The sequence below is a fragment of the Rattus norvegicus genome, chromosome 12 (assembly GCF_036323735.1).
Source record: "Rattus norvegicus strain BN/NHsdMcwi chromosome 12, GRCr8, whole genome shotgun sequence".
Lineage (NCBI taxonomy): Eukaryota > Metazoa > Chordata > Mammalia > Rodentia > Muridae > Rattus > Rattus norvegicus.
In genome coordinates this window covers 13,133,630-13,156,929 of record NC_086030.1, presented here as the reverse complement: position 1 = coordinate 13,156,929, position 23,300 = coordinate 13,133,630, and the positions used below count along the sequence as shown (strand labels likewise).

At 46.1% G+C, this 23,300-nt stretch overlaps 1 protein-coding gene across 4 annotated transcripts in view; it reads right to left on the bottom strand.

The window, feature by feature from the left end:
* Positions 1 to 23,300, bottom strand: part of Lnx2 (ligand of numb-protein X 2) — a 65,263-nt gene that overhangs the window by 27,472 nt on the left and 14,491 nt on the right. For 2 of the 4 annotated variants that reach the window (NM_001108329.1, XM_006248835.5), the window contains exon 2: positions 1,628 to 2,095. In NM_001108329.1, the coding sequence (NP_001101799.1) occupies positions 1,628 to 2,037 (410 nt within the window). In that variant the 5' untranslated portion in view covers positions 2,038 to 2,095. The remainder of the gene's footprint in view (positions 1 to 1,627; positions 2,096 to 23,300) is intronic. The other 2 variants (XM_039089547.2, XM_039089545.2) reach the window with 1 other exon arrangement.

Genomic DNA, 23,300 nt, shown 5'->3' with positions numbered 1-23,300 from the left:
AGAGACACTGAATGTAAAGCCACAATCCCTGCTTTTGCAAAGGCACACACCCTACTTTCTCTTAGTCTCTGCTTTAGGCAACATAGCTTGGGCTCAAGCAGTTTCTCTGTGAATCTCCACATTTCAAGTCTTTTCCCCTTCCATGTAGGAAACCAAACCCATGACCTTGTACATGCTAAGCAAGGGCCTTACCCTCAGCTCTGTGTCAACAGAGGATGAGGTTCTCTCTCGGTCCCCAGCTGGGAGCCTCAGTTTCTCAGTTCTCAATTATTTCTAATGAATAAAGTGAGATCCTTTTATAACACTGTGACCTTAGCACTGAACACCCCCACACAGTCACTTGCATATGAGAGGCTGACTGCTCCCTACAGCAGAGCATGCACAGACTCCATAGCGGAGTAACCTGACTGAGGTACACGACAAAGTGTACGGTGTACGGTGACTCGCTCTAAATCCTCATGCACTGTGAGATGACAGGATTAGATTAGTCTGCGTTAGCTCTGGGAGTTTATGTGCTGGTCTACGTTAGACCTATGCTGTATCTGAATCCAGTATGATGTGCAATGTTCTGTTGGCCAGAGGCATCACACAAGTTGCTTCAACTGATGCTTGGAAACAAATACATGTATTTCTGTCACTTTCTGTGAGTCTAAAGATATGAGTTGTTCTGTGAGTGAGTGTTCTGTGAGTGAGTGTATCTGTGTGGGCAAACGCATGAGGGTGCCCATGAGGAGGTCGGAAGACAAGCTCCAGGAGTCAGTTCTCTCCTTCCACCCTGTGGTTTCTAGGGATCGAACTCAGGTTGTCTGACTCAGTGGTAAGTGTCTTTAATCAATGAGCCCTGGGGCCGGTAAAAATACCCCTAAACATTTATGCCTCTAATTCCTAGTTCTTATTCAGTCAGAATCTACAAGAGCCGAGAGTAACTGAAATGAGCCAAGTCATTTCCACCCCTCCTGGCTAACAGAACTGCTGGTCTCAAGACTGTGAATTAGAGTTCTGGGGTATGTTTAACCCTTCACCACTCTTTGTGTTGTTTGTTTTGTTTGAAACCGGTTTTCACTATGAAGACCAGGGTGGCCTGGAACTCACAGATGTCTGCCTCCTAAAGGCCAGTGCAACCCTGAGTGGTTTTCACCATCCTTAGATAATTGGACTGACTCCAGTGTAATTGGACTTCCTCATGAAAATAAACTAGACAAAAGAATATTTGCATTTAGTTTCCTCCTTCCTTCCTTCCTTCCTTCCTTCCTTCCTTCCTTCCTTCCTTCCTCCCTTCCTTCCTTCCTTCCTCTTTCCTTTGACACCAAGCCCCCTTGCAGAAGGAATCTAATGTTATCACCTGTCACCCACCCGAGTTTAGGCTGCATGGTGAAGAGAATATTACTGAGTGGTCCTTGCTTATCGGGGCTCCCGTATTCATGCCTTGGAGGTATACCATTATATATGAGCCAATCCGCCTTATTTATCGCACTCCTTAATTGATAGGTTCATGTATTTACTGTGCTCATCCCCTGCCTTAGCATATCTGTGCTGGGATTACAGGCCCGAGGCACCATTCCTGGCCCATGTGTCACAGTTGCTCTGTGATACGCTTCCTTGGTGCCTCTGTCACCCTTGTGCTTACCTGTTTTTAAGATGCGCCTCCAGGTCACAGCGCTGCATTACATCTTGGCACACGGAAGAAAATGGACACAGAACCAGTAATTTGTCCAGAAGCTTATGGACCAAGATGCTAGATTTCTTACACAACTTGAAATGAAGCCTCTTGCGGTCCAGCGGACAGAAGTCTTTCTCCTGCAGGAAGTTTCTGAGGCACTTGTGGCAGAACGTGTGTCCACAGGGCGTGTCGAGCGGCTGAAGCAGGGGCTGGAGGCAAATGTGGCAGACGAGGTCGTCGTCCACCTCCCCCTGGTAGTTGTACAAGTGGTTCTCTCTCGCCCAGTGCTGCTGGCCACACTCGAAGCACAGGGGATCTAGGGAGGAGGCCGAGGAGGCCTGCTGCACGGGCACCATCTCATCACTGGTTGTTCCCATGGTCAATCGGCTGTTCCCAGAGGCTCATGGGTCCAACACTTGCAGGGTGTGTGTCTGCCTAAGGCCAAGTGCAAACAAAAGTAATCAAGATAGATAAAAAGCCAGACAAGTTTTCAATACGAAAGTATATTAGAAACAAAATAGTAATAAAAATAATAAAAGAAACTTCCCGGTTGAGTGAGAAAGGTTCACTCTGCCGAGGTCCAGACAAAGACTTTGCGAGCCAAAGCAAAGGCACGGTTATGACCAGAGGAACCGCCACACCAGGAAGGGCAGCCCACCTGCTCCACCGACTGGTGTCCCTCTGCACATCCATGTCCACTGGGACTCTCAAGGCTAATCAATCCCCCAGGGCACAGACAGTGTGGCGTTCCTTATCGGCTCGCTTACAGCTCCTCACTCTGCTTGAGCTGAGCCCTCAATAAAGGCGGTGTCTCTTAATGCCGTCAAGGATAATTCTGTTTGTCAATTAAAAGAAGACTTTGCTCCACATTATGGGGTAAATACATTTCAAAACATGTATGGTTTGAAGTCTTTCCCTATACAAAATAAATGGAAAGACATATTCTACTGCACCTTAAAATAACGTCTCTGTAAACTCTGGAAACACTTCTTATGCCGAAGGAAAAAAATGCTACAATTCAATTAAACATATGAAAGAGGTTATAAATTAGTTTGGCCCGTTAGACCCACTTCCACTTACTACTTAGAGCAGCTAGCCATGCATGCCTTCACTAACATGACCTGCAGCTGAGGCCCAGGGGATGCTCGCCTCCTGAAGGCCTTTGTCCTTGCTGCTAAGGCACTAAGGGTTAAGAACTGAACTCCAAAGGCAACAGCTCTCTGCCTCCCTTCCACAGATACTGGCAGAGCCTCCGACGTTTGCTGGAGAGTGACACGGGGCAGGAGAGGCAGAGAGGCCAATTAGAGAGCCCATCATAAAAACTGCATGTGCTGGGCACTCTAAGACGTGAAGCCAAGGGCAGGATATGATAGGAATGCAGGAGAGTGAGAGAGCGAGAAACTGGCATGTGGCTGTGTTTGGCTTTGTGGTTGGGAATATTTTTTAAAAGGGGGAGGGGGGAGCAACGCAAAACAAAAACTATAAAAACTGTACTGCTGAGTTGTGACAGGAAGCATCGGCCAGAGCAGGGATGTGGGTGTGGGATAAGGGCATCTCAGGAGAGAAGCACACCACACAGTCACACAGGCAGAGTGGCCACAGGGCAGAGCCAGGACACGGCAAACAGGCAAAACATCTCAGGTATGAAATGCACTTGGGAAATCTAAAACCGAAAGCCCCTTCCCCAGAACAGAAAGGGCAGTGCCACATGGAGTCCCTGCTTCAACAGTAGGGGTTTCTCCAAACCACGTGCCAGCATTTGCTATTAATTTATCTAGTGTGTGCATGAGTGTGTGTCTGTGTGTCTGTGTGTACATAAAAATCACAGGAGCTTGTGAGAGACTGTTTTCGTTAAGCAAGTAGACTCTGGGGATTGAAGTCGGATTTCCATGCTCAAAGACAGGCACCCTCACCTGCTGAACTATCTTGTTTGCCCCGTGACTGATATTTTATGTCGAGTATTCATTTTAAAAACATAAGAATTGGTCAGAGTGGCGCACGCTCATAATCTCACCACTTGGGAGACTGACTGAGGCAAGTTCAAGCCCAGCCTGGACTACAGAGGAAGACCATGTCTCAAATACACCTACTTAAGCAAATACAAACAGATATCACTCCTAAGGGATTTAGCGAGAATGGCCATGATTGGGTGCAGGATTCCGGCAGGCCAGCTTGACCCAATGTCAGATAAACTGACAACTAGTAAAACAGTAGCACCCGTGACTGCCTCCCCTTAGTATGGACAGCAAATCCTCCCTGTGGTAGCTCCTGGGTCCTGGTCTTCTTCCTTTGAACATGGCAGTTGTTCTGTCAGTGTAGGATGCCCGAGACGAAGCAAAGCGCTAATTCAGAATTCATGCAGCCTCTTGTTTCCCGCCTCGTTTGCAAGAACTCTCATATCCTTTGCTCTCCTTTGATGTGACAGTGTTTATTCTAATTTTTCTTCTCCTCAGGAAAATATCTGGTAATGCTGGCCTCCCACATAATGACTAAGAAAACACTTATCTTAAGGCTATTATGTTTTAGCTGTTCCCCAAGTCTCTATCTTTAGTTCTTTATTTTCATTTTATGACAAAATCTTTTCATAAGGAAAATTAGCATAATAACAACTACATTATCTCCACCCACAAACATGTCTTTGCTGCCATAAAATAAATGCTCATTTGAACTTGCAGCACTAAACTAGGAGCACAGACCCAGAGTGGGCCTGGGGTGGTCAAGTCCTTGCTGGCCACTGACCAGACACAAGCTCTTCTGTGTCTGTCGGCTGGTGACAGTGGGACTGTAGAAAGAACGGTGAGCATCCTACATGCTCCAAAAGCATTAGCTATTAATACAACCAAACTACAGAGCCAGCCTGCCATTGGCTCAACGCTAACAACTTACAATTAGTAAGAGAAGAAAACCGAGTTCTTCCCCACTTCCAAACGGTGAATGGTGAACTAAGTGGTTTCAGCAGGAGAAGGATTTCGTGGTGAGTTCCGTGCAGGAAGGCAGGCCAGGCCCCACTTCCCAACCCCCATTGCTTTCCCGTCGGCCAGGTCTTTCCCTCCTCTTCTGCCAGAGTCCTCTAGGAGCTTTACACACATCTCAGGGTTAAGCCATGTGTCTGAGTGGCCCCTAGTGGCCCTAGCACCAGGAGCTTGGTCCCAGCATGATGGTGCTGGGGAGGTGCCTAACAGAAGTTTTTAAGTCACTGAGGATATACCTGGCAAGAACTGAATGCAAGCAGCTAAGAGCCTTTCTGCTCTTGTCGAGGACCCAGGTTCCATTCCCACCACCCACATGGCTCACAACCATCTGGAACCCCAAGGGCTCAGGTTGCCTCTTTTGGCCTCCGCAGGTACACATGGTGAACGTACTGAGCACTGGCAATGCCTGGTGCTACCAATTATGCCAAGAGGGAAACATCTGCCGTCCCTTTGACTCAACAAGGCCAGATCTGGGCGTGCCCTCCCCTCTCATCTTCCTCAGCACACCATCCTCTGTGGAGTCCCGTCTCTAGAACCCTGCTAACTCTCCTTCCCCATCAGCTCTTAAACCTCTTTACACACCCTCACTTTAACTACTTCTATATGGTGTGTTTGCTTATGTATCTCCCACCCTTTTTGTCTCCCTCTCACCTTGTCCCCATTTCTAATAGTCCCCTTCCCACATTCCTGTCTTTTGGCTTCATTTTGTGACCCACTGAGTTTAACCGGGGTCACCTGTGTTTGGATCTATTCACTGGAGTCCGGGTGGTTCATCAGTGGGCACCAAAGACACTGGCTCCCCCAGAATCACTCAGTAGCCAACAGGCAGTATGACCGACTGCGGACAGGCCCAGTCCTGTGCAGGCTCACTGCAGGAAGTCATGGCTGTCCTGGCTGTGTCCTGCAGGAGACAGCGTTTCACAGCCTCCTCCCCGCTCTTCTGTAATGTCCCTTTGGGACTACCACTCAACCATCACTTATTCTTGGCATCTTGAGCAGCCATGTTTTCTGCGTCCACTGGCTGTCCTTGCCAAGAGAAGCTTCTCCGATTAAGGGTGGGAGCAGCAGTTGTCTATGGCAGTAAACAGAACCATCTAGAAGGAGCCTGGTTTTGCTAAACAACAGCAGTGAGCTCCCCCATTTCCACTTCTTGGCACACACTATGCGCTAATAGCAATTTTCCAAGAGCTTCAAGTATGCGGCAATGTGTAAGCACACGGGAGGAAACTATGCTTGTGCCTCCACAGAGTAATGAGCGCTGGAGCTGACCCTGCAATTTACAAACAAAGAACAAATGCTGTTCCTTTATCTCAAAGGCTAGAAAAAGGCTCTTCGTGATGCCAACACCCAGCTCTCCTTACAGTTCACATGGCCGTCAGCTGGTTGTGAAACTGACCTCAAAATCCCTTCACCCACTCTAGAAGTTCAGCAGTATATGAGAAAACAATGAAAGAAAAAAACTTCCCAACTACCATAGGACACAACGCCTACAGCCTGTGCGTCATCGCGGAGAGGCCAAACATTCTCGCTTTCCACAAATATCTACATGAGAATGTTGAAATGGCTCCGTGCGTGAGGATGGCAGCTGAAGGGACAGACCCCCAGACCCTGCAACAGCTAACCAGCCACACAAGCTGACGCAGTCGCACCATGGAATACTGCTCGGCCATCGAAAGGAGTAGACACGGCCCACTGACTCTCAGAAGGGCCCATCTCTTTTGGAAAGAATAAAAATGGAACAGAGCACCATGTTGGGATGAGCCCTGGCTGCTACAGGTCAGATCTTAGGTGTCTGGACTGGCCCATGTGGTGAAGCTCTGGCCTTCAGCGAGGAACTTATGGAAGATGGCAGGCAGGTCCTTCACAGCGTATGACCCGGAGGTGCCCTGCCCGCCTTCACCACAGAGGGAGCATTCTGTTCAATCTGCCCTGGAGCTTCCACACCTCGCCCAGAGTAACAGGCGGATAGAAGTGGAGCTCCAAAACTGAGTCAAAGTCATGAAGTCATGAAGCAACTGTCTCCGGGATCGGGCAGCAATGATGAATTAAGCAATGACGGGGAGGCCTTGCTGGAACACGGTGCTACCCAGGGCCTCCTCCTGCCTGAAGAAGCACATGGATCCTTGGCTGTGTAAAGGCAGTTAACATGTCATATGGGAGCCTCACATAAATTCTACTCTTAATCAACCATACAATACCAAGAGCTAGGAAAGCATCAAGGCTAAGACTCCGCGGTCCCACGTTTACGGTTTCTCACCTCTGTACTATTTCACTGCATCCAGCTCATCTCCTGTCCCCTCTCAACAATAGCACTTCAAGTACCTGAAAAGTCACTTTAGACTTATTTTTAAGTGGCTTCTTGTCATTAGATGTATCCCTATTTAATAATCTACAAAATCAGTAAGATAGACAAACAAAATGCTAGACACTGTGAAATTACAACCCAGAACTGTATGGCAGCTGGGCCACAAGGTCACTCCATAATGCACTCCTTCATTCGCAACACTCAAACATCCACTGTGTGATACTCTAGATAGCCTACCCTGGTGCCTTGGCTTCCTGTCTTTAACCAGCAGCTGTGCTTTAACTAGTATTGGTCATACATACATACGTACGTACATACATACATACATACACACACACACACTCACTCACTCTACAGCAACTCAAACAATTTTAATTTTATTTACCACCATCATTACTGTGTGTGTGCACAAGCACGTGTGGAAACACACACGCATGCACGCACTGTTCCACAGCACACGTGTGGAGGTCAGGAGCGTTCTGTTCTGGAACCAGTCTTTCCTTCCAGCTTTCGATAGGCACTGAACTCAAGTCATCAGGTTGACATCTGGGAGCCCCTGAGCCATCTTACCTGTCCACTCCACAGCAATTTCATTCAGAAGGGCTTATCGTATTATTTCTTTTAATAAAAGGATTGCATTTACTATTTTATGAATCTGAGTTTTTTGCCTGCATGTATACATGTGGAGCACACATATGCCTGGTGCTCAGAGGCTTTGGATCCCCCTGGAACTGGAGTTATGGATGGCTGTCAGCCACCATGAGTGTGCTGGGAACTGGATCTGCAGAAGTAGCAAGCGCTCTTAGTCACGGGACTATCTTTCCAGCTCAAATTTGAGATCGAAGTTCAAACTCTATAGTCTTCTGTACATTAAAGCCTGTCTTTAAAAAGCAGAAAACACACACACACACACACACACACACACACACACACAGAGATACGCAGATACACACACATACACACACAGACATACACAAATACAGATACACACATACACACAGACATACACACACACGGATACACAGATACACACAGAAATACACAGATACACACATAGACACACAGACATACACATACACAGATACACAACACAGATACACACACAGACACACACACACAGACATACAGATACACACACAGACATATACACACACACAGACATACACAGATACACACACAGACATATACACACACAGATACACACATACACAGATACACACACACAGATACACACACAGACATACACAGATATACACACAGACATATACACCCACAGATACACACACACAAATATACACATACACACAGACATATATAGATACACACACATATACACACAGACATACACACAGATTACATACATACACACACACAGACACACACACAGGCACACACACACACACACACACATACACACGCACGCACACACACAGTCTCTGTGGTGGAAAGAATGCTACTGAGGAGAAGCCCACAGTACATGGCTCCTTCCCAGGGCATGCCTCGCAGCCTGCTGAACAGTGGCATTCCTAACGTCTCAGACAAAGCCGCAGCCTCCCTAGTATCCCGTTATATACAGTGGGGTGGGGGAAGGAACAGTGGTGTCCACTGCCTTGGTTTTACTGCTGTTGTCTGCTGAGGTGATATACAGGTATTTAAATGCCGCTTTATGAGACACTCAAAGGTAAGGGCGCAGATAAAAGCCTCCAAACGCTTAACTCCTAAAAGAAATCCTTTAAAAATTATCTTCAGATAACTGACAAATTATTTAAGGTTTTTCTCAATTTTTACTTCATATAATTTTGACTCAAAATCCCACAAGGTAGGAAAGGTCATCAAAAAAGTGCTGAGTTGAGTTAGGGCCCTAGGTTTCAAAGCTCAGCCCTGCCACACACCAGTCATCGATCCAAAGAGCCACTCAAACACCGGCAAATCTCGGCCCCTGCCTGTGACGCAGACATGGCGGCGTGGCGTGAGATCACCGTGGAGTGATGTTTTACTGCCATAGAGCCTCTCAGGGCTAAGGCAGCACTGATGGCAGAGGGTGACCGAGTTCTGGGCAGCCGTGCTGTCCCACCAGACTGGTGACCAGGAGGCTCACACAGGCCTCTCCAGCCCCATCACACGTCACCTGTAAAGGAGCTGCCAATCTAGAGCTCTGAGTCACTCAGACACAACTCCATGTGTCTAGAAACATGCTTTCGGCACACACTCCTTTCGTTTTGGCCCAAAAAAGAGCACACATTTTTCTTTCCTGTCATCCACTGTCATGTCACTATATAAGTCCCGTCAGTATGACGGATTTGCTTTCTCTCTTGTGCCTTTTCTATGGTCACTAAACATCTGACCTCAAAATTCCCATTTCACAGCTAAGAGCCACATACTAAGGAGTGGCGGGGTACACAACTGAACACTTCAGTATTTCCATCAGGCAGTAAGATGCTACGATGTAAACAAAAATAATTTTCTTGGCCATGCAGGAAAGCCAAGTGGTCTGTGCCTTTACACCAGTACTCGGGAGGTGGAGGCTGGTGGATCTCTTCCTTCTTTTTTTTTTTTTTTTTTTTTTTTTTTTTTTTTTTTTTTTTTTTTGGTTCTTTTTTTCGGAGCTGGGGACCGAACCCAGGGCCTTGCGCTTCCTAGGCAAGCGCTCTACCACTGAGCTAAATCCCCAACCCCGGTGGATCTCTTTTGAGGTCAAGGCCAGCCTGGTCCACAAAATGAGTTCCAGGGCAGCCAAATCTGTATAGTTAAACTCTATCTTGAAGAAAAATTATCACTTAAAAACAGTATTTTTATTTCTCCCTACTTCCCACTTCGGGTGCTTTGTAGGAACCGCAGGCGGCTGCAACTATTTCAAAGGTGTCACAGGTGATCAGTAGCATAAACAGATGGGCTTCCGTGACAGAATTCACCAGCGTCAACCTCCCATTTTCCACATTTTCTGTACCAAAGCTACAGAAGAGCCCACTCGCCCCCAGCACACACACAGTGGGATCGCAGGATGCTGCCTCTCTGCAAGCAGAGCCACACGAGGCAACACGTGAGGTGGAAGCAGCCTGTCAGGATGGGCTCACGGGGTGAGGGGGGGTGGGGGAGGCAGTATCTGTTATTAGAGTTGGGTTAAGACTTCATTACCCCCACTATAGACAGCACAGCGACTCGATGACACTGATACTAAAAGGACAGACATATGCTATTCAGTTTGTCCCCATTACAGCTTACTGTAGATGAGACTCGTCTGACCAAACAGCTTTGGGCCAGACTTCAAAGGCGTGATCGCCATGATCCTCGGGTCAGGACCCTGCAGGCCTAGTGCTTACTCTGAATGACTTGCTTGTGTCACCAGAGGGCCTTCCGGTGAGTAAATGGAGCAGTTAGAGTTGCAGCTCTACAGCTGGGGAAGAGAATTCTCACTCTGTCACAGTTCAGCATCCATGCAGACATGCCACAGACACAACATCCTTTTAAAATACACGACTGATGCTCCATGATTGGAAATAGAATGTTTGCTGTCGGACCAGAAATACAAAGTGGCTGGAAGAAACCCAATCACATTAATTTCCCAATTTTCAGAACCCATTCAAATCTCCAGGTTTTATGCTAGCATTTCACAAATCACCACACCAATTTACTTTTTTGACAGCTCTACTAGGTAACTTTCATAAACAAAATATCTTCAAAGCAAAATATTTGTCTCCACTCCTTCTCTCCTCTCTTCTTCCCACTCAGTTATGATTCCCACAGATTTATGAGGTCTGTTTGTTGTGGCGGTGCACACCAGCTGTGCCAGCATGGAAAGGCGCAGGGGAAGGATTATAAGTTCAAGGCCAGTTAAAGCTGGAAAAGTAAGACCTGCTTCAAATGCCCCCTCTCCCAACAAACCAGCCCAGCCTCTCCCGAGGCTTCTGGCTTAGTAGTGACAAAGGTTTAAGAAGGCATTTACATTTGGGTGAAGCACTGGTGCCGACAATAAACATGTGGTGTCACTTTCTCAATGCCTCATGGCGCTCGCTTCGCAAGGGAGTCGGAATCCTAAAGGGCAAGCAGCTGTGGACACGATAGTCAGAAAGGCACTGGGTTAAAATTCTTTTGACTTTAAAAACAAAACAAAATAAACAAACAAAAAAACAAACAAACAAGAAAACCAAACACCTAGACAGTCGCCCGGGATTATTTTATGTGTGTGTGTGTTTTCCTCATGTGTCTATGGACTACATGCATTTGCTGTGTTGGCTCAGGCCAGAACATGGTAGTGGGTTCCCTGTCACGGAAGTTGGAATGTCTGTGAGTTGCCATGGGAGTGCTGGCATGAACCTGGGTCCTTTGCAAAGGCAGCCAGTGCTTTGAGCTGTCTTTCCAGCTCAAATATTTTTTTTAAAGGTAAAATTCACAGATATCAGTGCAAAAGTAACAGGAATTGGAACATTTTGGAAAAAACGTATTGCTCACAGGAACTGGAATTGTGCTTACTGTCTAGAGCAGTGGCTCTCAACTTTCTCCATGCTGGGATCCTTTAATATAGTGTTTCATGTGGTGGCGGCTCTCAACCGTAAATGTCCGCTGTTGCTTCATAACTGTAATTTTGTTACTGCTGTGAACAGTAATGTAAATATCCCAAAGGAGTTACAAGCACAGGCTGAGAGCTGCTGCTCTAGAGGGTATTTGTGTCACAGAAATTCTGGTTATTTGAGGTGGTTTGTCGTTTGGTTGGTTTTAGTTTTGCCTGTTTTGTTTTTAGTTTGTCCACAGGAAGTAACTGCACGGTGCTCACGAAAGAGTAGTAGGTAACTCAAGAACCAAAACAGTATGGTCTAAGTCAGCGGAGCTGAGGAGGAAAAGCAGGGGAAGGCAGATGTGGGAGACTCTTACATGCAGGCCTAACAGAATAGTGGGGGTGAAATGAAGGTGGGGAGGGTAACCCTTAAGGAAGAATACTTTCACTTTCAAACTTGTCGAGACATAAACTTTCTTTACGTGACCAGTAGAAGAAGCTGAAGAAAGTTGGCTGGGGGATGGGGCATTAACCAGGAGCTGTGCTAGGAGGCCCCTAAGACTATACAGAGACATATGCAATGAGGCTTTGTATGAGGGGACAAGTACAGTTAGCTGCTGTGGTGGTGAGGGCGGCAAAGGAGGTTAGAGGTTGTCACCTCTTATCTCTCATTTCCTCCCAGAGTCTGTGATTTCTACCTACCCCATACGGTGCAGTTTCTCACAGAACTGGCTCCTCTCCTGAGCCTCTCTTGAACTTACTCCAGGAGCTGCTGCTTTCACCATTAAAACTCTGTGTCAAGGTCACTAGTGAGTTCCACGTTGCTAAATCCATTGCTTAATTCCCAGTCCGAATCTTATTTGACTGGCCTCCTCTGCAAGATTTGACACAACTGATTACCTCCTTCTGCATGAAACCCTTGCGTGTGGTCTCTCCAAGGCTCCCACTTTCTCTCCAGTCGCTCTTCCTCGTCACCTCTAAGGACTGCTCACTGGGAAACATCCCAACATGGGACGAAATGTCCTTACCTACTCTCCTGTCAGGAACGTTGCCAGTCTGAACCAGATCCACTTGTTGATAAGCTGTCTGGCCAGCGTCTCACGGTGGTTGTGGGAACTTTAGCTTCCAACCCTGAGCACTGCCCATAAACCTGCTCTTTCAAACTTCTCTGTCTCTGCACTCTACCTTTCCAGCTGTGTAGGCCAAAAATCCTGGAGTCGCCCTCGACTCTTCTCCTGCCGTTGGCAACCCCATCATTCTCATCAGCAAACCGTGATGAAGTTGCCTTCGACGTGTGTTTGAAATCGAGTCGTTTCTCGTTGGTGCAGCTCTGTCCAGCATGGCTCACTGGCCTCATCGCATGCTTCAGGAGCTCTCTCCATTTCTACCTTTACCCTTCACTTTCTATTCCACACAGAGATCTGTTAGCAGTGAAAGCTCAACCCCTTCAAGGTCGCAGTGAGGACTTTCTAGTTCCTGGTTTTTTTTTTTTTTTTGTTTTTTTCGGAGCTGGGGACCGAACCCAGGGCCTTGCGCTTGCTAGGCAAGCGCTCTACCACTGAGCTAAATCCCCAACCCCCTGGTTCTTGTTTTTATCGCATATGAAGAAGATCTGCGGGCTGGAGAGATGGCTCAGTGGTTAAGAGCACTGACTGCTCTTCCAGAGGTCCTGAGTTCAATTCCCAGCAACCACATGGTGGCTCACGACCATCTGTAATGGGATCCGATGCCCTCTTCTGGTGTGTCTGACAGCTACAGTGTACTTATATATAATAAATAAATAAATTTTTAAAAAGAAAAAGATCTGCTTTTCCAACAAAGAGTCATCAAGTGAGGGGAGAAAAGCAGCAGAAAGACCCTGCACGCCTGTCCACAGAAGAAAATGAGGACAGGTCATGAAAACTATTCCTCTGACAACAGCTTAAAAATCCTTTAGCCTCCCTGTGACACAGCAGACATCCACTACCTTAGCTCACTATACAGCAACTCTGGGATGTCCCCTTGAGTGCAGTGTCCCCTTGATGCAAGCTGGTGTAGGCCTCCTGGGGTGCACTACAGTGACCTTTGCCTTACACAATAGTGAAGAACACATCCCATGCAGAGGACGATGAGGAGTGTGACACACAAAGCAGCCTGACCAGGGAGAACGCAGCGCCACCTCTACCTGTGCAGCCACCATGGGACTAGGTCCCTACCCTCCTGGGGAAGTTCTCAAAGGAGCGGACTTGGGGAGGTAACGGTTACTGACTGCTCACTGAGTGGCAGGCCTGATGAGATGAGGTTACGGGTTTAACCCACATGATGACACCAAGTTGGGATCACTGTTGCCTTCTTCCTTACTGTTCAGATGAAGAAACGAAGAAACAGTAGGCAGCTTGCTAAGATCCCAAAGTTGTAGCTGATGAAAATGGGACTCAAATCAGGGAGTCTGATTTCACTGATTGCGAGACTCACGTGTGTGCGCGCAAGCACACACACGTTATACAAATAACACACAGAGATTGCACATGGTATGTTTTATACACACATACGCACCATTGCATATACATACAAGAGTATATATTTTACATAAATAACTGGATGGCAGACCCACAGACAAATTATTTCTTTTATACTGTTAGCATCTGGGTGACAAGTTTTCAGAAGAAATCACATACTCCTATTTATACAAAAGTCACAATGCTAGAAGAAGATTGACATCACGTATTTAAATAATGCACTTTTAAGATGTGCATGCATGCTTTGCCTGCATGTATTTCTGTGTATCATGAGTACACATGGTATTCATTGAAGAGCAGAAAAAGAACACTATACAACACTGAAGTTACAAATTGCTGCGTGCCACCATGTGGGTGCTGGAAATTAAATCTGAGTCTTCCACAAGAGGACAGTGCTCTTAGCCAGTGAGCTATCTCTCTAGCTCCTTTTACAACCACAAAATCCAACAGCTGTTTCTGCATTCAGATAGCAAAATCAAGCTGGATGAACATAAAGTTCGAATTTTGAGCATTTGATCAACTTCTCCAAAATCTTCTTAAAAGCATTCACTTGTATTTGCCTCAAGGTGAGAAGTTTTTCAGATACAAAGGGGTCTGCAAAGCAAGGTTTTAACCAGGCTTAGGGCTTTCTTCCTAGGCTTTGCACAAACAGACCTCAGTGAAGACCATGTTTCCTTATGTAAGACAGAACCATCCTCTTCGGCCACTGAGTTTTAATCACCCAGCATCTGGACTCTCGCCTGGCCTTTTCAGGTTAGTGGCCCCAGGTTATACACATAAATGGTTACAAACCACTACCTGGTCTCTCTTAGCACTCTCAAAGCAATTTGAATTTGCGTTTCTAACAAATGTTCAATTACATAAAGGTCAACTGACAACGTGTTTTTACAGAGTGTTCACTAACAAACAGTGGTAACCAGAGCCCCTTGGATACTGAGAATCGAATGTAAAGAAACTCTCCTCTGTGTCAGTCAGAAACTTTCTTTTTGGGGGGTTACAAAAGGCAATTGACAGGAAAAGAGATCTGCTCACTGCTCAACAGAGATGAATTTACAAACTAGATTGACTGATATCTGCTAGGAACTTTTTATTTATTTATTTTCTAATTGTGAAACCTACCTGGATAAAGATGATAGGACTTCATGGGAAGATAGAAACCTTTAGATGTCACTGTCAAAGTCAAATGGATCAATCAAGCAACTGGTTTTAAAATAAAGCTGGATTTTGGTAAAAAAAAAAAAAAAAAAAAAAAAAAAACAGTGGTAAAAGGAAAAAAGAGAAGCCATAAAGTCATCAAACAGAAGCAGCCAGTGTGCTTGGTTTTGGTGAGCCCGGTGCTTTCCAGCGAGCTATTTAATAGGTGGGTGTCCTCTGCCTCCTGGTCAGCCATGACATGAACAGTCCCAGTCACAGTCTGGGCCTGCCATAGTCTAAACTGCTGTTTCCTGACCATGAAACTGGAGGTTCTACCATAAGCCAAAATGGTTCCTCTCGTAAGCTGTTTCTGTCAAAGCCTCACACCAGGTTGCAGCAGGGCTGGGAGAGTGTCCACCAGCCATGTGGACCCGAAAGGTGAGACGCTGCAGAGCCAAGAAGCAACCTGACCAGCGCGACTTGCAGTTTGGGTCAGAGAAGCTCCAGTGGGTGGCTGTTACTGCAGGGATGGCTAACTGAGCGGTGAACCCACTGACTGGAGACTGAACTCACTGATTGGACAAAGCGTGGTTCTAAACAGGACTTCCGCCCAAGCCTCCATGGCTCGGGGACACTACAGAAAGCAGTAAGAGCTGAGGAAGGGCTGAGTGAAGTGGAACACTATCCAGGCCCGCTACGAGTGCCGCCCTCTTACTTGACAAGCCTCACATAGTTGGGGCTCCCTCGATATTCCAGGAATATCACAAGTCCCTCTCCTCCCCTTTGAGGGCACATGGGCAGTTAGTGGTTGATAGGAGACAGTAAGATACTTTCAGGGCCCCAGATATCAGTGCGGTGTTCATGTCCCTGTAAGTAATCCTGCAGTAGGCTTAGGGACGCACGCAGCCTTCATGAGCCCATTGGTGGCAAATAAGCAGAAGATATGCAAGTAGGAGGAAAACTGACTAGGAAAAGGACCAATCAGTGTGGGTGGGCGGGGACAAAGAAAGGGGCGTGAAGAGTATCAAAATATGTTAAATATACACACAAAACATCATAGCAAAACCAATTACATACAATTAACATAAGCCAATAAATGTAAAACAATGAAAATTATTTTAACAGAAAGTTTTCTCCACAAATTTAAGGGAGAAAGTGAGTATTAACACCTTTTTTTTTTCAAACTAAAGTGCTATAATTTGGACTTCAAACCTAAGAAATATCTATCCAAACATTTTAAACTTTCATGCATTTGGTTAATGGAAGGAAATATCATCTGAAGACTACTACAGAAATCCTGGCAATCTTTTGGGTACTGTTTCCATGGAAACATGAGGATAAAGAACACACAGCACGGAATGTGTTCTTAAACCTGCTTTATCTTGTTTCTCCCTATCAGTTAGCTAGCGCGGTATGTGGCAGGTACAGGAACTAACAACGCCAGAACTTTCACAGCTCACTCAACCAATATTCGTTGATTATATGCTGCAGGCCAGGCACCAGGGAAGAGATAGGGTTACTCTGGCTAAACAATCAGTCCCTGCCCTCACAGCCACTAGTCTGGTACAGAAACTTTAATTAGTCAGTGACACAACAGAGAGATAATGTGAGGCACGTACAATTTAAATTTTTCAGTAGCCACATTAAAGAGAAACAGATGGTAACCACTACAGTATGTAACGATACTTTAATCTAATATATCCAAAAGTATCAGTTACAGTGTAATCACCATGTAAAAAGAATACTGAACTATCTTAATAATTTCTTCATGATAGGATTCTGAAATCCAATATTTATTTTAAATTTTTATGGATTTGTTTATTTGTTTGTTTAAGACAGGGTTTCACTGTGTAGTCCTGGCTGTCCTGGAACTCACTCCGTAGACCAGGCTGGCCTCAAACTCACAGAGATCTGCCTGCCTCTGTCTCATATGGGATTAAAGGTGTGTGCCACCAGCACCTGGCTAGATTTATTAATTTTTTTCTTATGCGTATTAATGTTTTCCCTGCATGTATGTATGTGCATCATGTGAGTACCTGTTGGATACCCTGAAATCGGGGTTATGGATGGTTGTGAGCTACCATATGGGTGCCTGGATGAACCTAGGTCCTCTCTAAGAGCAGCACATGCTCTTACCTGCTGAGCCCTCTCTCCAGCACCGCAGTATTCTGTTTATGTCACATTCCAATTGGTACTAGCTATAGTTCAAACACTGGATGATCTATGGCTCTGCTACTGTCCTGGACAGAACAGAGAGACAGAGACAGAGACAGAGGCAGAGACAGAGACAGAGGCAGAGGCAGAAAAAGAGACAGACAGACTATGCATAGTAGAGAAACGTTCCTTCTTTCAGTAAATTCAAAACTGACCACCAGACTAACCATTTAGAGGAGCTAAGCACACGGGCACAGAAGCAGAGGCATACTGTAGAGTTTTAGCAGTGAGGGAGTCTTGAGCAATGCAGTGGATGGCAGACTGCCTGATGATTAAGTGTGTGATTCTCCCTCAGTCTCATATGCCAGAAGACTGAGTAAAACTGGCCAATGGGACAGGTGTGGCTGACTCAGACATCCCTGCCCTCCTCTGAGGCGGGTGTGTGTGGTCAGACTGTGTGGGGTGGCTGCTGCAGTAGTTCTGGGAGTACAGAGCCCCTTCCACAACACTGCTAATACCCGGAGTCGTGGCTTCCTGACTGCAGGTGAAGACAACTTGAACCATTCTCAGTAGCAAGGAGCATGTGAACCTTTAGTGGGCTAGACCCTGGTTACTTCCAAAACAGGGCACCATGTTAACTCTCCCAGAGGCCCAGAGGAGAGAAGGCTATAAAAATGGAAACTGAGGGCTGTGGCTGGAGGTGAGGGGATGGACAACGGGCACCAAAGCAAGCTCTATTTTCTCACTCCCAAGCACCACTCTAAATACCAGGCTTCACCATACTGGACCATTCTGGGCTTTTCTGTGGTGGTCCACTGCTCAAAATCATCAGAGAAGAATACAGACGTCCCAAGTGCTGTTACACACAAACACACACACACACACACACACACACACACACACACACACACACACACACGACTTATTTTCATTTAAATATTCTATCTTTCTTCTCCAACAACCCAGAACAGATGAAGAAAGGGCTAGAAGGTTAAAGGTTACGCTAAAAGTGACTCAAATCCTGGCCAATCTGATCCCTCAGTCCATGTTCGTGGTACCTGAAATTGGGAAACTTCCCACAGTTCTCTTCCTTTTCCCTGTCAGTGAAGAAAGCCACCCTACAGCAGAAGGTGGTACAGCAGAAGGTGGTACAGCTGAGGAGAAGCCACACGATGTAGGCTATAGCAGAAGATCTTGTGATGGAAACTATGATCAGCTCAAGGAAAGGCACATGCTGAGAAGCGGAGCAACGCTGCCCCGTAATGCACCTTCTCAGGTAGGTTATAATTGAATAAAATTAGCAGGAGAGAGAAATTCTCAACAATTCTCAGACAGGCATAAGTTCACATGCTCAGGATAAACATCGGCAAGGCAAAGAGACACAAAACGTAGAAAAAACAAACCCTTCATGAGCAAATGGGCCCATTAATAGTCCCAAACAGCCTATCCTGAGGAATTTCAACACATGGCAAGCTACCTTGATTTGAACCTTCAGAGAAGGTGACACAGGTTACCCAGGTGCCAGCTAAGGAGTCAGTGTCTAGTGTCTTGATGGGAGCTCTGAGACAGGCTACCCCAGGTTTTCCATGTGTCTACCCAGGGAGTTACCCACAACCATGCTGTCATTTAAGCTCCCTGCTATTCACAGCTTCCAAACCTTCTCCAGCAACCTAGAAGTCTCTGATGTCTTCTCCATAGTTGAATGTGGCCATTCTAAGGTACTGTCTAAGCACGAACACAGAATATTCTTTCTTTTGGGTAGTTCTTTTATTCAGCAAAGTTTTTTGCGTTATTTTTTCTTTTGGTCAGGATCTCACTATGTAGCCTTGGTTGGCCTAGAACTCATGACACAGACCAGGTTGAACCTGAACTCAAAGAGGCCTGGGACAAGCCACACACCCACCATGCCCACTCAGCAAATGTTTGAGATCCACCTATTCCTGACATGTATTAATCAGCGTTCCCTCCAGCTGCTTGCGAGTTCCCCATGACAATACACTCCTTATAGATACATGACCAGATTGTTTCCATTTTTGGTGATTAAGAACAAGAACTTCCATGAACCTATATTTTCCTTTCTTTTGGGTGAATACGTCAGAGTGGAAGGGCTGAGTCCCAGGGCTTCATCTCCTAAGCAGCTGTAAGACCTGTCCTCAGAGACTTTTACATTTCCAAGGTTACGCTCATATTCTTAGCCAACATTCGATGCTGTCAGTCTTTTAAACTTTAGCCACTGTGTAAGCTGGCAGCAGACATTTTGATTACTTTTGAGTTGATAATTTCATTAAGGTGGAACAGAATACAGTTATAAAGGACAAAGATAAGGCCTGCTAGAATATACAACAAGAAGAGAAATCATAATGTTAAAACTTTTAAAAACTCCGTAAGAAGTTTAAAAATTGTGCCTGTTTGTTTTACGTTTGTCGATGTCTGCCTGTGTGTGTCTCTGCACCTGCTGAGTGCCTGGTGTCTGTACAGTCCGGAAGTGGGTGTCAGATACCCTGGAACTGGAGTTACAGATGGTTGTGAGCTGCCAGGTGAATTCTGGGAAATGAACCTAGGTCCCCTAGAAAAGAGCCAGTGCTCTTAACCACCTTTCCAGCCCTATCAGAACTTTTAAGTACTTATATATAAACTTTGTGGTATTTTTTTTTTTAACTCAGGTGACTTCCAGTTAGCACCCCACTAAAAAATTACATTGTCAGATGTTAGTACTGTCACTCGGGAGCTAGCACCAGAACAACTTTCCTCTCTGCTTATCTCTCACTACTTACACCACCAAAAATTTATGGCTTTCATTCATAACTCAAAGACCTGTGACCGAAACTGAAAACCACCCATTGAGCAGGACGTTGTTGTCAGTCTAAGAAATTTCATTCCAGGGGCTGGGGATTTAGCTCAGTGGTAGAGCGCTTACCTAGGAAGCGCAAGGCCCTGGGTTCGGTCCCCAGCTCCGAAAAAAAGAACCAAAAAAAAAAAAAAAGAAAAGAAATTTCATTCCTCTTCTCTACACTGTAAGAACTGACACCTTCTCTGACATAGCCCTCTTAGAATTGAGGGTAATAATTTTAAATACACTCTGGGGAGATAGGGTTAGGACTTGATGTCAACCTGAAAATTGTGGCACCTTGGTAGGACCACATACTCTGTGCAAGGCAGGAGAGTGTCCTAAAACTAAGAGTGAATCACTGCTGAAAGGCCGTGCTCAATATGGCCTTACCTAACCAATGTCATTACAGAACCCAGTGGGTGACCGTCCAAATTAATAAAGTGCCATCTGTCCCATGACAAAGAAATAGAGACAGCAGCGGGTTATACAGACCAGGCCTCTCTTCATGAAGCTACCCATATCACACGCCAGGGGCAGCTCTCCCCTCAGGGAGTGCATTTTACTTTTCTTCTACACAGAGACTAATACTGAGCAGTTGTAAGGAATGCCTGATGACTAGCCTGCTAGCATCACACCGCAGAATGACAAACTTTAATTTAGCAAGGAAAAAAAAAGGCTACTGCAATCATTGTACTCCCTCCACTTGAAAGCAGATGCCCGACTAAACTTTAAAAGAAACACTTTATTAGTGCCACTTCACAAGCAGCCGATTTGCCTTAGTGTTCTTTAAAAACAAACAGAACAACAACGACAGCCTCCGACACAGTTACTGCGAACTTCTGAGCCACTTGCTGGTGAGCTGCACGTGCAGGGCTCCCGGCTGAGGGCCACACAGTCCGACTGCACACACCACACAGTCAGCAAGGCCAACTGCTTCCTTGTGTTGGGTCTCCCTTCCTCCACACAACAGCTGAGTAGCAGTTTGACCACAGGCCACAGGCGAAGGCTATGACAGGAAAGTTCCCAGCACGAGCTTAGGCAGCTTCTGGGAAGTGGCACACAGAAGGAAGCAGGCTGGCAAGGGCTCAGTGGAAGCCCTGACCTTATAAACAGCACACGAGTCTCACTCATCGTAACGTCACGGTACACGGTAAGAATGTTCCATAATTAAGAACGGGAACAAGAACAGTCTATGAGCAGAGATAGGCTCTTCCTCCCCACTGCCTGTCTACAGTGGATTTACAACACACAAGCCCACCAAGCTTCTTTTGAAAAATCACCTATGAAGAGTCATTACCCAGTGTTCTATCGCTGGATTACTTCATGACAAAACAGTGAGAATTTCTATTGCTTCACAAACTAACTGAGAAGAAGGGAAGAAGTGGAGGGAGAGGGAAGGAGGGAAGAGGGAGGGACGGAGGCCCTGAGAGAAATGCTCATCTACGATGCTAGTGGGCAACCTCTCCTGGCACCAGCTCCCGTGCTGCCGTTTTCTACCAAACCAGTGAGGGAAAGTCTAAAAACTCCACAGAAAACACAGTTCCACGCAGGTGTGCACCGCACTGAAGTGCTCAGGGAAGTCAGCCCTGGCTGACAGCCTGGGCCACAACCAATCAGCTTCTTCCCCACTCACCCTCCCAGCACCACCTCAGGGTCAGGTGGTGAGCTGAAGCAGAGCACTAGGAAGGCTCCTAGTGCTCCCCTGACACAGATGAGGAGAGAACCCCCACTCTCTTGCTGTTTTTGTAAAACTTTTACTTCCTCCTCTTCCCTCTCTAAAAGAACATTATATATAAAATACATTTTAATACTATCAACTCAATATTATTAAATTACATTAATATGATCAATGCATATTAGCACCAATATGATTCATAATAAAATATATTAATAATTTAATGTATTAACACACATATAAAATATAAAACACACACACACACACAGAGTGAGGTCCCAGGACAGCCAGAGTCCCTGCTGCCCTTCAACTTACTATGTAGCCAAGACTGGACTGAACACTGATCCTCCTGTCACCACTTTCTCAATGATGGCACTCCGGGCATGTGCCACCATGTCTAGTCCAGTCAGGCTACTGGATTTGAACTAACTAACCACTCTGAGTTTCTTTTGGGAAATTCTTGTTTTGCTTAATCTGAAGCACCACTTTTTTTTTTTTTTTGGTTCTTTTTTTCGGAGCTGGGGACCGAACCCAGGGCCTTGCGCTTCCTAGGTAAGCACTCTACCACTGAGCTAAATCCCCAGCCCTGAAGCACCACTTTTCTTCCTCCTCCTCCTCCTCTTCTTCCTCCTCCTCCTCCTTCTCCTTCTCCTCCTTCTCCTTCTTCTTCTTCCTCCTCTTCATCCTCTTCGTCTTCTTCATCTTCTTCATCTTCTCCTCTTCTTCCTCTTCCTCCTCTCCTTCTTCTTCTCTCCCTCCTCCTCCTTCACTTCCCCCTCCTCCTCCTCCCCCCTTCTTCCTCCTCTTCTCTTCTCCTTCCTCTTTTCTTCTTCTTTTCTTCTTCCTCTTTCTTTTTTCTTTTTTGGTTTTCACTGTCTAGGCCTCGTTGTACTGCACTCAGAGTGCTGGAATTAAAAGTGTGTACCACCACTGCCCGGGTGAAATCACCTTGTTCTGAGTTCAAGCAAACAAATGCAGACGCTCCACTTAGAGCCTACCTCTTCACCAGCTAGCAATGCCCTTTCCAGCCAGAAGGAAAGACAGTGAAGAGTCTATCAAAACCTTTCCTTCTCACGTAGCCCAGTGCCGCACAGAGGAAGATGGCTTGTGGTAAAGCAGCTCCAGTTTCTAAACATAGGCAGTCACTGTACCCTGTGCAAACAACCACAGACTGTCTCCCCTGCTTTCTCGGTCCCAATCCTCTGGTGCAAAGTACTGCCTGCCCTCATGGGGTACCTCTGACAGCTGACCCAGGGAAATGTCAAGCTTCCAGCTGACCAACAGCAATGGAGAAATCATGGAAATGGTGACTATTATTATGATTAAGACCGGCAGTTAGAAAACATCCATCCATCCATCCATCCATCCATCCATCCATCCATCCATGTCTGTAGAACACTAGAGAGGCCCAAACCCTTTAGTGCAACACTTGTATATTTCTGAGATAATTCACTTCCCTCTAGGTCTAACGCTATATTCTGACTGAGTTTGGTGGAAAGACCAAACTTCTAACATGAACAAAACAGACACAGTCAACAGTGCCACAACTCAAAGGTATCCCTCGTCCCCTTGACAGGCAC